The following is an 18,911-nucleotide window of genomic DNA, read 5'->3' as shown; positions in this document are numbered from 1 at the left end:
CTATGTGTATGAGTTTATGATTATATACGTGCATCTGTTATGTATAGATGTGTCTCTATGTCTTTGTGTGTATGCATGTGTATATATATCGTCATGTGTTTCTGTCTGCTTTTGTGTTATGATGTTTTACTGTGATTGCAGTCTTCTGGTATAATCATTTAACAACTATCAATCCACCAACATGTAATTCCAATATCCCTTCTCAAATGACTTCTAATGACTGTTTTTACACAGCATCTGCACATACCACACTGTTTTTTGTATCTCCAGCACACATGCATACTTATACAATTTAGAATCATCTAGCACATTTTCTCTTTTTAAGTTCGACTTTCCGAGAGTCAATACTTCTATTTATTACCACCTTTCTCCCCTGCCTACTTTTTTTTTTTACTTCCTTAAGGAGAAATTGGAATATTTTTTTCTTTTTGGTTCAATTTTCAACATTTCTGTCTGCTTTCTTTTCCTAGATGATGTACACAATGGTTCAACTATTTCTTGCGGTATCAGAACATTAAACATTTCATAGAGAAATTCCATTGGCTCTTCTTGCCTTATCTTTTCTTCTGTAAATCTTTTTTTTTTTTAAGTTCAGATGTCTCTTGTGTTCCCCATGTATTCCCTTTTACCATATATGTTATTCTTCCTAAATGCTTAATTTTTTTCCTTCTTCCTAACTTTGCCCTTTTTATATTTTTTAAAAAACACTGTCACCTATATTGAAATACTTCATTTTACTTTCAGTGTTTCTCTGTATTTTTTGTTTTCTTTCCAGTAGTAGTTTATCAAATACTGACCAGACTTTCCTGGCAAACATTAATTCAGCTGGCGACATACCCGACTCTGTGTTGGGGTTAGGTGTTATTCTGTAGACACGCAAGAATTGAGTCAATGTAGTATCCACTAATAATAATAGTTTTCCTTTCTCTTAAATGTGTCTATGAAACGTTCCATATGTTCATTGGTTCTTGGATGGTATGGTGGGGTGGTAACATGCTCTATTGAATGCATTTTACAAAAGTTTTTAAATTCCTTTGCTGTGAACTGTGTTCCGTTATCAGACACAATAGTGTCTAGAACATAAAATTGTGCAAAAAGTTAATCCAAAAATTCTATTATTTTAGAGGTTGGCTTTCTGCATTTACATATTTCTGGCCATTCCGTGTAACTATCTACAACTACTAGATAAATTCACACCATTTAGTGGCCCTGCAAAGTCTAGATGCAATTTAGACCAAGGTATGTCCGTCTTTGGCCACAACTGAATTTTTATTGGTGGTGCTTTTGCTACTAGGGAACAATCCCTGCAGGCTTTAACCAGTTTTTAAATATCCTGATCCATATCCAGCCAGTAAATATAGCTTCTCAATAAGTACCTTCATCCTCCCAATTCCTGACGTGAAATTCTTTTAACATCCAATTTTGTAAAGAAACAGGTACTACAACCCCTTTTGAGCATACATCAATACATCGTTGCATATCGAATAGCATTTTGATTCCATGTTACACTCAGCTACATAAATTTTTATCTTTGTCTCAGACTTTACTATTTCTTTCATTTTATTTATAAACACATCTTTCTCTGCTTCATTTTTTAATTTGTCTAATGTGACTGGTAGTTCGTGCACTACATTGCAGAATATATTTATTATTTCCATTTCAGATTTTAGTGCTGCTATTACTGTCTCCTCTAACAGTTCATTGTGCTTAGGGATCAATCTTGACAGTCCGCACATGTCCCAGTTTTTCGATGGTAGAAATTCCAACTTAAAATCATAATTTAGCAGGATCATCCCCCAGCGCTGCAACCGGTTGGCTGTGTGTGTGTAGGGATACCCTTTTCCGATTTGTTAATTGGTAACAATAGGTGGTGATCTGTTTGCAGACTGAATTCCCTTCCATGTATAAATTTGTGAAATTTTTCACTGCAAAGATAATGGCTAGTGCCTCCTTCTCAATTTGGTTATAGACCTTTTCAGCCGATAAGAATGAATGCGATGCCTGTGCGATAGGTTTTAAACTACTGTTTTCAAACTTGTGTAGAATTATCGCTCTAATCCCATTATCACTAGCATCTGACGCTACTACTATTTTTAGTTTTGGATCATAATGTGATAATGACAGCTCTGATGTTAAAACCTTTTTAATTTCTTCGAATGCCTTTTGGCATCTGTCAGACCAATACCATTTAACATCTTTTTTAATAGGTTGTTTGGGGGTGCTCTTAGCTCATGCATGTTCAGTATATATGTTTGATAATAATTTGAAAACCCCCAAGAACACTTATAATGTTGCAATATTTTCCGGCAGTAACATATCTTTTTATCACCATCGCTCTTGCAAGATCTGGTCAGCGACCCTTTTTATCAATCACTTGTCCCAGATACTTTATTTCTAGCATAAAAAACACGCACTTTTCTTCACTCAGTTTAAATCTATACCCCTTTATCTTCTCAAAAACCATTTTAACATGTTCCTCATGCTGGTGTCTAGACTCACTTTTTATGAGTATGTCATCCAAATACGCTATAGCAAAACCAGTATCCGCAAACATAGTGTCCACCTGTTGAAAAATACTAGGTGTGGCCTTTAACCCAAAAGGAAGTCTGTTAAACTTGTGTGTTTATAGTTAGCAGTTTCAAACATTCCTCATCAACTTGTAAGTACACCTCCGACAAATCAGTTTTGAAAAGAATTTACCTCCATTAAGCTTGGCAAAAATTTCCTCTGGACTTAGCAAAGGGTAATTATATGTCCTCAGACATTCATTCAAACCAGTTGAAAAGTCAGCACAGACCCTTATTTTATTATTTTTCTTCTTTACATAGACAGTTGGCTTTTATTTTATCCTTGTTTATTATAGGTCGACATGCCTGTATATTTATGTCGTCCCTTTCAATTTTTTCTGTGTCTTGTAGATTAATTATCCTTTGGCATTCTTCCGCCATTGTTTGTAAAGTTAATTTAGTATCTTATTAATATTCAAGCTCATATTTCCCCATCTTTACTTGCAGTTAATCCTTTTAAGAAGATTAAATATTTGAACATGTCTGGAGTCAACTTGCTTAGCTTGAATTTTTCACATTCTTTGTTTATGATACCTGCATATGTAACAAAGTCATGTTTCATTCTTTTTCAAATTCAGGTATTCCCAGCGAATGTTAAATAATGAAATCCTTTCACTGAATATCTTTGCTAATAGGCTAATTGTTTCCTCAAAACAAATTTCTGGCGGTTTCCTTGGCAAGATGAAATTGCAGTATTTTTTGTTCTGCCAGTGCTAATTTTCATAAAAGAAGCCTTACCTTCTTTTCATCTGTCCAACTTTTACATTCTTCCTTAAATATTTCTCCATACCTGCTAAAGTATGCTGAAAACGTAATCCCTTCTTCAGGATTATAGACAAATTCCTCTATTGAATTAACTATTCCATCTGCTGAAAACAAACCGGAGATGTTCTTCAACTGAATCAATAATTCTAACAGCTGCTGAGTTTGGTGGTGTTGTTGCTAACAGTTCTTCCATGCTAAGAATTTTGAATGTCTTACTATTATGAAGTGCATAAAATTAGAATCCTTACCACCACTTGTACAAAGTGAGAGGATTTTTTATATTTTCCACTGCGAGTAGTATCTCATCCTCATCGCCATGGTTATGATGTTTTATTGTGATTGCAGACTTCTGGTATAATCATTTAACAACTATCAATTCACCAACACATAATTCTGATGTCACTTCTCGAATGACTTCTAATGACTGTTTTTTACATAGCATCTGCACATACCACACAGCTTTTTTGTATCTCTAGCACATGTGTACTTATACAATTTAGAACCGTCCATTCACGGGGGTGTTCAGATTCCACCACAACAATGTGATTGTCTGTTCGTATTATCTATGTATCTATCAGTTTACCTACTTAACTGCCTATTAACAAATGTACCTATGTATATTCTGTAGGTATTGGGGTACCTCTACTTTCTATGTGTATTTCCTATTTAGTATGGGGGATTTTTCATTTATGAGGACGTACTTCTGTATTTGTCTGAGTGATGGGTCTTTTGGGTGCTTGGACAAAATGCGAATGTTGAGATGGTCAAATGTGCCTCCATGTTGGTCTTTGGCATTTTGGTAGACTATTGAGGACTGTTTCTTCTCATCATATTGCCTCAAGTGTTCGTTTATTCTCTCTGCTATACTTCTAGATGTATCTCCAAATGCATACCATGTTTTTGTCTTTACAAGCACATTCTATGCACCTTATGCTATACTTCTAGGACTCTAGAAGTATAACGGAAAGAATAAATGAACACTTGAGGTAATACAAGAAACAATCCTCCATACTCTACCAACATGCCAAAGACCAACATGGAGGCACACTGGGCCAACTTGACTTCCACATTTTATCCAAACACTTGAAGGACCCATCACTCAAATACATGAATACATCCTCATAAATAAAACATACCCCATACTAAATAGGAAAAACACGTAGGAGGTAGAGATACCCCAATACTTACAGAATATACATACATATGTACATTTGCTAATAGGCAGTTAAGTAGGTACATAGGTATGTAGGTAAACAGATAGATACATAGGTAGACAGATAGACAGATAGGTAAGTACATAGGTAATACGGAATACACACATTCAAAAGAAGACAGAAATACATGACCATACATACACTTACACTCCACATATGCATACACACAAAGACATCCATATATAACAGACACACGTACATAATCACACACTCATATGCAAGGAAGCAGAGCTACACACAAATACACACACAAGCATACAAGCACACAAACACATGAATAAGCAGAATACATACGTACATACATGCATATGTACATACATACACACACATACATACATATGTACACACACACACATACAAATGTGCATACAAAAGCATGCTGGTGTGCACAGACACGCATGCAACAAAATCTCAAACAGACAAAAGGAACACAGCTATGATAACCGGCAGTCAACATCCGTTGACAAGATTGCAAAAATAACAAAAATTTTGGGAAGACACAAATAAAACAATATCCTGCTTTTGCTTATGTGTACAGGGTAAAAAATTAGGAAATTGAACCAGTGCATGTATTGGATAGTAAGGAAGTAAGACTCCTCCCAGACACAACAAATTCACTTTAAGAATCTTGCAAACCAGATACAAAAATGAAGCTAATTAGATTAGAAATTACCTTAAAATATTTCTGCATACTGGTTTTATCAAGAACTTCCACTCTTTCATTTTTCTCTGGAAATTGAAGAAAGTCCTTCTGCAAGAAGATGGAAAAGAAAATTGTACATCATAATAATAGGACAAAGGGCATGTCAACTGCATAAACAGCAGATGAGAGAGAGAGGGAGTATGCGTGTGAGACTATGGCCAAATGATTAGTAAGTTAACTTCACAAGAACTGAGATTCTATATAAATGTGCCCATCTATATAATCACACCAACATAAATATAAGTGTGAGGTATACTCAAATGGTTATTAAGTTCACTTCACAGTCATCGGGTCCTAGTTCTCTCCAACTGTATGGCATCATTGGCAAGAGTTTTACCATAACTTCAGGTGAACTCAAGCTTTGGGAGTGAAAAGAGACAGATATTGGGTGGAAGCCTATTGGTTAGACAAATCCTGCAATTTAAAGACCCAACTTTGTTACTGATTAACTCTATGACTATGTCAGACTTGATCAAATAGACTTGTGGTCAAAGGCATTCTATCAATGACCAGCTTGTCCTTTTTCATTCCGTAGTGTATCTAGGAAGACATTATGCAATGTCTTACTTTTTCAAGGTAGTATGGCTGCAGTATATAGCAGAATGAGTCAATATAGAGGCTACCTTGTAGATGAAAATATGTTGAATCTGTCTGAAAATTATGCAAATAGTATATGTCTGTGGAATATTCAGCCTCTTACTCCATAGCTCAGCAAGTAGGTGGTTTCTTTGTTGAACCACTAAGACACTCATACATGGAAATCCCATCAGGTGAATATAATTCTTTTTTTAAATAAATTGGTCAGAGTAAGAGGAATACTAACCATGACTTTCATACATGCTTCCAAACAGGTGAGATTGAATTGGCAAATGCCCAGCCCTTAAAGGATTCTACAAGTTCAATGTGTGCAGGACATGAGATCAGCAATATAACAGAAAGAAATCTATTAAAAAATGGTGGTGTAAGTAGGGCATTACATGTTTTCCTACGATGCAAATAAAAGCATTCAAGACCCGATGGTGATGGTGGTGTTAAATATCTACAGCAACAAAAGAGAAATGAGCTGAGCAGAGTCCACTGAATGTGTATAACTAAGTTGTGAAGGGTTGAATGAATGCATGTGAGATAAATAACTGGGTGTACCAGAGGTATCAACATAAGTAACAAAAAAAGGAGATACTGGTAGACATGTAGTATACATGGGTGGCTCAAATAACAGAAGTTGACTGCCATAAATAAAGTCTGCCTTGGGCTTCCAAACTTATGCGATCAGAGCTTATCTGGGTCTCCAAGGAATTCAGTTAAGTGAGACTTCAAGACTTCCTCCTGAACAGGTTTCCAGTCTGTCACAAGGTGAACTCCCAACTGCTACTGGTACATATTTTTAGTTAAGTGGGCTGGAGCAAAGAGAAATGAAATGTCCTGCACAAGAATACAATGTGCTGCCTGGTCTGAAAATTAACTCCATGACTAATGATCATGAACCCTAATGACCTAACCACAAGGCCACAAACCTATACTTGACTGCCATAAGGAGAACAAAAATGAAGTGGAGCAAAGAATAAAAACAAGAAAATCATGTGTGTGTGAGTGTGTGTGTGAGTGTGTGTATAACTTTATACAGGAGGAAAAAGATTTTATAACAAAAAGAAACTCAAGAGATGAGCACAATGTACTGTCCCAAAACATACCTTACGGTTATCCCAAACTATATTGTCCCACATTGACAGTTCTTCACAAGTTTTAGTGAATGCAGTAGCTCGGTCAATCTGTGAAATGAAAGATTTTAAATTAGTTTATATAAAAGAAAAAAATGGATATATTTTATAGTTTGAAATAGAAAAAATAACTGAACTATTTTAAAACAGTTTGGTAAACATGAGTTATTAACAGCATTCATGCACACACACACTCACATACATAGCTGTGTGGTAAAGAAGATTGCTTCCAAACCATGTGGTTTCAGGTTTCTACTATAGTTTGAACCAGCCAAAGCCTTTTGAGTGTATTTGGTAGTTGGAAACTGAAAGAAGCCCATTGAATGTATAACGTGTCCCTTGTCATGACATCACGTGATGGCTCTAAATAAGTGTCACCATCATACAAGAGAAGTAGTTCATCTCTAGTCTTCCATGAGGAAATAATGCTTTGCTTGTTAACAGGAAGCCATACAAAATCAGCCTCAACAAACTCTGATACATTCAAGCACGGAGTAGTAGATGTCAAAACAATGATGATAGATTTTGATACAGTTTCTACCGATTCTACCTACAAGGCATTATTCAGCTTAATATAGCAGATGACACTTGCTCAAAGTATCACAAAATCAGGCTAAACCTGAGACCATGTGGATGCAAAGCAAAATTCTTAACCACACTGCCACATCTTTGCCTTCTGATTTATTAAGAAAATATAATCATATTGTCATGGAAATATTGTGTATGTATGGTATGTATCAGCAACCATACCTCCACCTTTGCTCATCATTCACTACACATTCATCTCTACTTGAATCTCTAACCATCTGTTATTTTCCTCTCACACTTTAATGAACATATCCACCTGCCTTCCCAATCCTGTCCATATTTTCTCTTATACTCATCTTCTTGTATCTTGAAAGTACACTGACACCTCCTCACCATCTTTGTTTTCTTTTCACTTTCTCCCACCCACCCTTGTATAATGTGAGGTAGACATGTATTTCCTCTATAGTAAGGCACCTGTATATGTCACTGTACCATACTTTAGCTTCTCAATACCTGGTATAAAGTCATTCCCCTCAAAACTACACCTGTACTCAGTCAAAGGGTCTTCAACAACAAGACTACTATTTGTAACTCAGTGTAAAACACACAGACACATGTAAGTGCATGCACACACACACACACTTATATCATCATCATTGTTTAATTCCTACTTTTCCATGCTTGCATGAGTCAGACAAAATTTGTTGAGGTTTCTTTTCTACAGTCAGAAACCTTTGTCACCAATCCTTACATTTTCTCTATGACCAGACATGCTTTTCACAAAAGACTGGAAACAAACATTGTTTGTATGAGGTGATGCCTGTTTATAATATTCACATGATGTCAAGGCAACACTACACACACACACGATGGGCATCTTCAAACCTGGGACTATAATAGAAGACATGTACCCAAGGTGTCACACAGAAGGACTGGACCTGAGTATATGGTCAAGAATCAAGCTTCTTAACCATAAAGCCAAAGATACATACATACATACATGCATGCATGCTTTTATTTCAAACATGTTATATTAAAACATGCTTTTTTTTATGAAGAATTTTTATTGTTTTTTATAATCTTTTACGTTTATCCAAGGATCATATTTATTGTTACAAAAGCTCAATACAAATTATTACCTTCTCTTTTTCATGTTTAAGTAATGGTTCTGTAATCACATTCTTCTTTCCTTGGATATTCTTCAAAGTTTTAGCTAGCTTTTTCTTATTGGTTTTATCTTTCAAAGATTGCACCAAGTCTTGAATGTGGACTTTGCTAAGGTCTTCACAGAAAATAAACCACAAGAAAAGGAACTCATTAAAGCAATGATAAAAACTAGAACACTTTATAAGTATTTATCAAAACATTACTGATATTTAATTATAAACAATCATTTTGTTATTATACACTGATATACTGAATACCAGAGGCACCTGAAGAATGATGGTTGGTACAGGAGCTGAAATATTGTAGAGGAAGATACTGGTTTGAATATATCAGTAAATAATAATTCCTCATCTCAGTATTTATTGCTCGCTATCAGCCATTGCTATCCCATTAGCCATCTATCTTTTTGTCTGTCAGTTTATAATACTTTTTTCATCTCCTTTTCATTTATCTGTCTATTTAACACTATTTTCATCTAACCCCTCACCTTAATCCTTTATTCATCATATTATTGTCTGTCTATCAATCTATAAATCTTCTCTCTTGTTTATATGTCTACTTCTCATTTGTCTACCAGTCTATCTCAATATCTATTAATCTCTCACTCTCAGCCCTATTTACAGCCACCTAACACATTTTTAAATCATTCTCTAGCAAATGCCCCTCTGAAATATCAAAATTCCTTTTGCCGCCCCTAACTACACACAATTTTCTTCCATTTTATGAACTTTATTGAACTGATATCTTGCCTATGACCATGGGAGTTTCTATATTCATTTGACTGGCTAGAAACAGCACAAAAGTTTTCCTCAAATCATCTCCAACCAATTTAAAATCTCTCTTAAACAGCACCCTCTAGAGTCTCTTTTGGTCATAGCTGACCATAGGTTTCTGTACACAGAAAGCCCCTAGTCTAAGAGGCAAACCTCAACAAGCTTTCCTGTGGAAGGCTAGCAGTTGCTCATGCATGGATACCTCTCCTCTCCACATTGTTGTCTGATGTTGTCTGGGAGAGGCAAAGCCAATGAAACATGGAATCAGTACAATTGCAGGAAGTTACTGTCAGAACACAAACAGCCTGAACAAATACTAGTTACCTATCTGACACTCCAGCAGGTTGACTAAGCCACCACTCTGGATTGGAACTTTTTCATCAATCCCTAAAAAATGGGAAGTAAGGTTGACCTCAGAACTAACACTATGAGGCATCCTATCCAACATTCTAAAGGCTCTGACAACTTGCAATCAAATTACACTCTACAACCTTAAAAAAAGAACAATACATTGGATTTAGTTGTAGATACACTGTATCCAAATGAAATTGCTACAGCTAAAAGATCTTTGATCATAAGTTTACTTAATTAAGACTGACCTGGAGCTAAACAATTAAGCCTGCTAAAAATAGTTAAAGATAAAGAGTGGGTAAATGCTTTATAACATTTTAGTTCTAAGTCAATTTTGCCTTTTAGTGACTCTTGTCAAGTACCAGTAACTTTACTAGAGAAAGGAGAACAATTCATGCAACAACTGTTTCTCTTACAAAATAATTAAAAAAAAAAAAGTAGGAGTCAAAAATGGTTTCAAGAGCCAAAATTAAAGAACCAACATAAACAAATCGGTCACCTACCATTTGCTGCTCCAAAGTTGAATTCTGACACATTTTTTCCAACCACAGTCCTCTGGTTGTAGCGAGCCCTGAATGAGAATAATTTACACAAATTGAAAAACTAAATCTATAATGTTTCAATTCTATGAAACATTTGCATTGGTAGAACTGTTAGGGTATTACTAGTATTTAGTTACAGCCCTTTATGCTCCAAGTTCAAACTCCACTGAATTAACTTTCTTTTCCTTCCTTTCAAGGTTGATAAAATGAAGTACTAATCAAGCGCTAGGGTTGATTTAATCATCTTAAACCATCCCACCAAAATTTCTGACCTTGTACCTATGTTCGAAACAATTATAATTATTATTATTATTAGGACAGTGGGTTGGTAGAATCATTTGAGCACCAAACAAAATGCCTTGCCATGTTTCTTCCCACACTTTACATTCTGAGTTCAAATCCTACTATGGTCAACTTTGTCTTTCTGGTCAAATACTGGAGTTAATTTAATCAACTAACCCCATCCCACAAATTGTGGCCTTATGCCTAGGTTAGAGATTAATATTATTATTATGACAACAATGATGATGGCAGTGTTGGTGGTGGGTCTCCTGATTCAATGCATCAGTGGGAAAATTTTCCTTTCATGTAAGGTATCTAACCATTTCATGATCCTCATTTCTAACAAGAACAGACTATTTTATGGGATTTAATTATTAATTTGAAAATTTGAAGGAGGTTTAGTAAAATGACTCCAGTTTTTTATTTTTTTATTTGTTGGTCATTATTTTGTTGTTTAATCCCAGGTTGGTCCTCTTGAAGCAGACCTTTTTGTTTTATGATTCTATTCTTTTACAGATTTCAGTTACTGGATTGTAGCCACTTATTTGGATTTTTTTTCAGTCAATCATAACAACTACAGTACTTATTTCACCTTAGTACTTCTTTTATCGTTCAATATTTACTGTTTGGGTTAAATTATCATTTTTACTCAACACCAGTCTTGTTTTAGCAGGCAGTCTTATTTCAAACAGAAACAAATGTACATAAAACAGCAATAAAAGTTTAAGGCAATTTCCCCTGTTAAATCAGATATTAGTCTCGCAAGCCTTGTGACAATCATATTTATTATAGTTCCCTTTTGAGGCAATGTTTTACAGTCAGATACCCTTCCTTGTCACCAACATCTTTAGCTACCTCTTACACATATATGCATGTGTGTATGTATATCATGGAAAACAAAGTATAAATGTTTTGAGAGAAAAATTGAGCATAAGAGGCATCAGATCTAGAGAGCAAGAAGGAAAACTACACTTGTATGGTCATGTGATGTATATGGGTGAAGATAGCAGCATAAAATGCCAATCCCTAAATGTAGTTGAAACCTGTGGAAGAGATATACTCAAGATGACATGGGACAAAGGCAGCAAAAAAATGACCTAAAGATGTTGAGTCTCATAGAAGAGATTACATAGGACCAAAATGATGGCTGATCTGCTGTGCTCGAGAAGACCTGTTCACCTAAATAAAAATGACACCCAAAAGGCACATTGTTCATGGTTATACCTCTCTCCCTCACAACTCATCTTCCTAACACTCTGCTCTCCCTCCACTTATGTTCACTGCTCACTACATTCTCCTCCCCTCTATCTCCCACTCACCTTTCATACTCTTGCAAACTTGCTTGCATACAATTTGTCCCTGATAAATCTCTCCCCACTGCAACTCATCTTTTTAACCCCTCCATCTGTGTTCACTCACTGCCTTCCCAGTCTCCTTTTGTACTCTCACAAACTTACCCACCCACTCACCATATCCAATCTTCTGTATCACTTTACATAATCCCTTCCCTGTAACTTGAGTGTGCTATAACACATCTTCACTTATCTTCTTTCTCTCCCTTCCCAATTGGAGAAGAAATGCATCTGCTTTACTGCAAGACACCTGTCTCTATTCCTCTATAACACACTAACCTCTCATCACCTGCCACAAAGGCACTTCCTCCCCATTCAATTAAGGGATGTGGTCTTGCAAATTACTTGGTGACCTTACTGGTGCTGGTGCCACATACAAAGCACCCGGTACACTCTTTAAAGTGGTTGGCATTAGGAAGGGCATCAAGCCATAGAAACCATGCCAAAATAGACAGCAGGACTTGGTGCAGTCCTCTGATTTGCTAGCTCTCGTCAAACTGTCCAATTCATGCCAGTATGTTAAATGATGATGATGATAAGATATATACACACACACACACACACACACACACACACACACACACACAGAAAAAGGTTCTAAATTCCAACACATTTTTCTGTCTATGTAATTCCATTTTCTAGATATGATGAACCTGCTGCTGTGGTGCAAGACGTTTGTCCAATGTGTAGCACAATGGGAGTGAACTCGAAACCATGTGGTTGTAAAATGAACTTCTTAACCACACAGCCATAACTTCACAAAAGTATTCCAGTTATGATCATACCAGCACTTACTTTTTTCACACAACACATTATCCAATATAATGTAGAAATAATTTCTAAAGTCTTATGGCATGGTTTAAGAAAAATTTAACCATTTTTCCTAGCTGGTCAAGTAACCATATAGAGATTCCCTTATATGCTCAAGTTTCCACCAATCTTTAATGTACAAGTTGAAGCTTGACATATAAGCTAGTTTTGACGTATAAGTTGATGTTTGACATATAGGTTAACGTTTGTTGTATAAGTTTGATGTATTAATCCTTTAGCATTCACATTATTCTGTCAACAGTAATATTTATTTATTCACTTTGTTTTGAATTAATCATGCATTATTTTGTAGCTATGAGATTTTGATGAACTAACTGTTAATTTTTACGATGGTGCTTTAGGGTCGGTGTGAGAGGCCAGACTGGCCAGTTTGAGCATAAAACAAACAGAATATTTGGGCCAGATATGGCTGGTTTAAAGGCTAAAGGGTTAAGTTGATACTTGAAATAGAGCTGAATAAAAGACAAAATATCTACCAACAGAAATTCCATATCATTCACATATTTTAATGAATTACAATTATTTCAATCGTTGGAGAATGACTGGGTCAGTCAATCTGACAGTTGGAAGTTGTTAGAACTGTAGGAAATCATAAAAGGCGGCATAATGGTCGTTTGCCCGAACAAGCATAATTGTTGGTATCCCGTTGGTTAAAATTACTGCCCATATTTGAATTCTAAACTTTCGTCAAAGAGAATTCTTTCACAAAATACGGTTCTTAGAATTCAGGTATGAGCAGTTACAGAAACCCTGATTTTGGGGAAATTAATCAGTGTTCGTAGGATGTTACTAAACTCCATGACACTCACTCCTTGAGATATTGGCTATTTTTCATACCATGTCTATGATAAAAATCCAACAAGACTTATTTAAATTGTTGTGAGCTCTAGTAGTTAGTATGAAAGATTAGCTAGTGTGAATTTTAAGTAGTAATTCTCTATGACAAAATGATTTTACTTTCCAATTGTACTATAAATGCTAAATGTACATAAATAAAATAATGTAGTAATTATTTTCTCTTTCTTCATGTTCTTCAGCTTGTTAATGAAATTTATCTCTGCAATTATGAAACTGTGTATTTTTTATAGCGGTTAAAAGAACACAAATTTATTTATCTTCAACATACATGCATGCATAAAATGTCCATTAGTGTTTCAGAGTATATATTTCTCACTATGATGTTTATGTAGCTGGAGTCAGGATTTATGTATAATGATAACATTTATAAGTTATAAGTGACATGTTTATCAATATATATTCCTACTTCAAAAGTAAAATATATTTATTATCTAATTCCAAATAGGAAACATATAAAAGTAGTGTTACACAAACAGTAACCAAACCAGCTATAGAACAAAGAGCCTGACTAAATCTCATGCAGTAAACATCCTGCAGAACTTATTAGAGATAAAATAAACCTACATACTTCAGTTTGTGACAACAATCTGATATAAAACCTATTTGTAAATCTCCATCCTAATAAGAACCACTTCTTGCATGATTTGCTTTCAGTTCTCAACAAGACATTAAATACACTGGATTAATTGCTGTTGTTTAGCTTCAAGTCAACTCTAATTGAACAGACTGATGGTTGAAGGTGTTCCAACGGTAATCAGCTCACCTTTCTGTACATCGAAGTCCACAATCATCAAATGTATCCTTTCTTATTTAAGACAGTAATGTAATTTGACTGTTATTTCTAGAAGTTAGAGCAACCATGTAGAAGATCTCTCAATAAAACAGTTATCTGATTATGCAAAATTAACAGTGTACCACAAGCCAAAGGCTAATACAGATATCAGAGAATATAACACCTAGAATAAATGTTCAATTTTGTTCTATCATAAATGATTTCAGTTAACACAGCAATGAAACACAAAAACTCTCAAAGGAAATTAGTATAAATACTTACTTTTTGTGGTTAAGAGCAAGAACTGAGTCTATGAGTCTTTTCCTTGTTCTGTCATCATCCATACCCTACAAGACAAAAATATAAGAAAAATTATAAAACTACTAAAAGACCAGAGAATACATTATTTTTTGTTCTTACTGATGGTATAACTTACCCTCTTCTTTTCGGTGGGTGAGTCCCCAAACATTATAATCTCCATACATTATCAGATACGGTAGCTACAAAATATTCAGACCAGGAAGCACACAGCACTCCAACATTCTAATAGTATTCTGATATTTTTATAATCATACACAATATTCCACATGAATTACAATAATTTCCTAAACACAATATTCCGACATTCCTATAACAGACAGTATCCCAACACAACTGTTTTACATTAACCATTGATTTATTACTGTTGCCATTTGTGATTCCATAAGACATTGGAAAAAAATGAATATGAAATGATGATAATGACAATAAAAAAACCTCCTTGTTAAAAAGTTCAACCTGATGTAACACAAGCATCCTCTGGACAAACACCTACTTGACACACAATCTCTCTTACTTGCGTTGTGACACAGGCATCTTCAGCACCCTCTACAAATACCCTCTCAGCTGTTGCTGCTGCTGGAATACATGTACTATCCTAACTATGTATCACAAGCACTCTTTCAGTTCATTGCTACTGCATTACTAGTGCCCTTCCACTGATTTTATGATAGGAGTGGCTGTGTGGTAAGTAGCTTGCTTACCAACCACATGGTTCCGGGTTCAGTCCTACTGCATGGCACCCTGGGCAAGTGTCTTCTACTATAGCCTCGGGCCGACCAAAGCTTTGTGAGTGGATTTGGTAGATGGGAACTGAAAGAAGCCCGTTGTATATATGCATATATATATATGTATGTGTGTGTATATGTTTGCGTGTCTGTTCTTATCCTCCCAACATTGCTTGACAACTAATGCTGGTGTGTTTACATCCCTGTAACATAGTGGTTCGGCAAAAGAGACCGATAGAATAAGTACTAGGCTTACAAAGAATAAGTCCTGGGGTTGATTTGCTCGACTAAAGGCAGTGCTTCAGCATGGCCACAGTCAAATGACTGAAACAAGTAAAGAGTATCAAATTACTATAACACATGTAACTCTTTTCACTAGTATCTGGCCAGTAGCTGCTGTTCTGACCAGTGCTGTGGAGTTGGAGCCAGTAAAAATATAGTCAGATCAGTCAGGTATGGAGATATGCACCATTGCAGCATGTCACTGCATCCACCATTTGTCAGTATCTGCTCAGGCTGTCATGGGCAATCCTCTGGGCAGTGCCCCAGTCAGTTCCCATGTCCATGAAATACTTCCTCATCCATTGTGACCATGAGGCATGTAGCTGTTCAACACGAACCATCACCAATCCTTAGAGAAGAGAAACTGGTACACAGGATTCAACTCAGAAAATCAAGCAACATAACCAAACAGCCTAAGCTGACACTCCTGAATCATAAAAATAACAAGACATATCCTAGTTTTTGAGTATAGTCAGTGGTTGGATACAAAATCAAACCAATGGTAGCCCATAATCTTGTGAAGCATTGTGGTGGTCTCTAAGTGTCCAAGTCTCACAACTGTAGAGTAACAACAGGAGAACCAAAGACCTGAACCTTTATACTCTTGATATCAGCAGAGTCAAACACCTTTATTCAGTGAGTTAATAACTACACCATTTTCTCCCTTCGGGGAGATGGCCTTGCTCAATATATTGTAAAGGTGTTGGTAGAAACTCCGCATAGTGTACCCAGTGTAAGCAATGGACACAAAAGAAAGTTAACAGAGAAAGTAGTCTTTGTGTGTAGATGTGCAGGTACAATAAACACTAAGAATGTACAGAGAATAGACTTTCTCAAATGCCCAGGGAGATCCTTAGAAGTTAGTACACAGTTTCTGCTACCTAGGGGACCAAGTCAGCAGCGGAAGAGGAATCTCTGAAAGAATAGTTGCTAGAATAAGAACAGGCTGGGTAAAGTTCAGAGACCTACTATCTTTGTTGATAAAAGATGGTCTCTCCCTCAGAGTGAAAGGCAGATTGCTTGATGCCTGTGTATGAACAACTATGCTACATGGCAGTGAAACATGGGCTGTGATTACAGAGGACATGCAAAGGCTTGAAAGAAGTGAAGCCACCATGCTCCACTGGATGGGTAATCTCAGTATGCAGGTAAGACAGAGTGTAAATCATTTAATAAAAAGTTGGATATAAGAGGCATCAGATGTAGTGTGCAAGAGACAAGACTGTGCTGGTATGGTCATGTGATGCATATGGATGAGGACAGCTGCATAAAGAAGAGCTGATTTCTAATTGTGGAGGGAACCCATGGAAAGGGTAGACCCAAGAAGACACAGAATGAAGTGATGAGAAATGATCATCAGAATTTGAACTTCACTGATATGACAAAAGACCAAGACTTCTGTAAATTTGCTGTGCTTGAGAAGACACATCAAGCTAGGTAATACCATAGGCATCCATACATACAGGCATGTCCTTTATGGCCACCACACCATACACAAAATCTGTCCTCTATTAAAACTCCTCCACACCCTCACCACTCTTCTTCATATGCCTATCTGCTCACATTCCATACCCCACACCCAGCCATTTCAGTTCCTCTCACCATCACTTGCTGTCTCTAAACATCTCTCCTTACACTCTTATGGAACATACCCGTCTATCTTCTCTGAACTATTTATAATACCACACACTGCCCTCTCTCTATCACTCTACCTCATTACCTCTCTCTCACCTTCCTTGTCCAATAGACGTAGCCAAGTATCTCCTCTATAGTAAGAGGGCTACCTCAGTTCCTCTATCATACTCTCATCTCTCACCTTATTACAGCCACTTCTCTTGGTTCTACTTCCTCTCTCAGCTGAGAAGTCTTTTGTCTTGCAAGTTACTTGGTGATCCCACAGGTGCTGGTAGCATGTAAAATGCACCTGTGTTGGTGCCATGTAAAGTCACCCATGCTGGTGCTACATGACAAGCCCCCATGCTAGTGCCACATAAAAAGTACCCAAGCATAGAAACCATGCCAAAACAGACAACTGGAGCCTGGTGCAGCTCTCCGGCTTACCAGCTCCTGTTAAACCATCTAACTCACCCCTGTATGGAAGACAGACATTAAATAATTATCATGATGACAATATGTAACAAGAGACATCAATAATAGAATCAGTGTGTAATGTAAAATGGTAAAGCTGGAATACTGTGTCATAAGAATGTTGGAATATTATGGATAGGGCGATGTGCTCTACAGGAATCTGGAGCTGCAAAGTATGCCTCCCCAACTGGTTGGGCTGATGGCACTCGACAATTTTGAGTATTGACTCTAGTCTTGGCTTTAACAGAATTAACTTCTCATCTGTGCAATCTAAGTCCCCACCCATTTGTTCCTTTTGCCATATTGACAATGGTAAACAACTGTAATGAAAAACTTGTATTGAAAAAATTTACTCACCTGAACATCTTCACTGTCACTTATCTCTGCTTCTTTCAAATCATCCTCATTAGCTGCTAATAAATCCATGGTGCTCACTTCAATACTGTAAAACCCACACTAAAACATATGGTAGGGTCAGCTACAACAATAAACAAAGTTTATTACATATACAAGTTTGCAAGAAAATGCATTTTATTTATAGACTAGCAGAGATACCCAGCGTTGCCCGTGTTACATGCAATGGAAGAATTAGACTTTTCTGTTATATTTTCTCTAATGAACTGGAATACCTATAATTCGATTTTCATCAAAATTGCAGATGAGGGTTCTTTCCCTCTTTACACACTCTAAAAAAATTCTAATCATCACACATGTATCCCATACTACTGATCTTATGCGCAGATTCCAAAATTCCAATTTTATGGAACCTGTTAAAAAGATTTTGCTCCTGAAAAACAGAGGTCATCGAGGTCTAAAATATGGGAGTTAAGGCCCTATTGGGGTGGGTGTTTTAATGTCAACCAGAGAAGTCGAATTGTTGAGAATCTTTTTGACTTGGGTCTTATATGTATTGTTCGAATTTCTTTGAAATTGAAAATATATGTATGTTCACTGGGGTTGTAAAAGAGAGCAAAACTACAGGAAACCAAAAGACAAATGATCACAATAAGCAGTCAGCTACCCTACCCTAGTCGTTACTACTCCCCAATGTAGGATTCCATACAAGTGATAG

General features: G+C 36.3%; 1 protein-coding gene across 2 annotated transcripts in view; it reads right to left on the bottom strand.

The window, feature by feature from the left end:
- The window catches only part of LOC106884493 (U3 small nucleolar RNA-associated protein 14 homolog A), a 102,405-nt gene that overhangs the window by 45,697 nt on the left and 37,797 nt on the right, over window positions 1-18,911 (bottom strand). For both annotated transcript variants that reach the window (XM_089338881.1, XM_089338880.1), the window contains exons 2-7: window positions 18,197-18,317; window positions 14,706-14,770; window positions 10,290-10,357; window positions 8,635-8,777; window positions 6,941-7,018; window positions 5,220-5,297 (exon numbers count right to left, since the gene is read on the bottom strand). In XM_089338881.1, coding sequence (XP_089195007.1) covers window positions 5,220-5,297; window positions 6,941-7,018; window positions 8,635-8,777; window positions 10,290-10,357; window positions 14,706-14,770; window positions 18,197-18,265 — 501 coding nt within the window. In that variant the 5' untranslated portion in view covers window positions 18,266-18,317. The remainder of the gene's footprint in view (window positions 1-5,219; window positions 5,298-6,940; window positions 7,019-8,634; window positions 8,778-10,289; window positions 10,358-14,705; window positions 14,771-18,196; window positions 18,318-18,911) is intronic.

Source organism: Octopus bimaculoides, chromosome 21 (assembly GCF_046866305.1).
Source record: "Octopus bimaculoides isolate indiv1 chromosome 21, ASM4686630v1, whole genome shotgun sequence".
Taxonomy (NCBI): Eukaryota; Metazoa; Mollusca; class Cephalopoda; order Octopoda; family Octopodidae; genus Octopus; species Octopus bimaculoides.
Note: the sequence above shows the minus strand (reverse complement) of the source record. Positions and strands in the feature narration are given on the sequence as shown.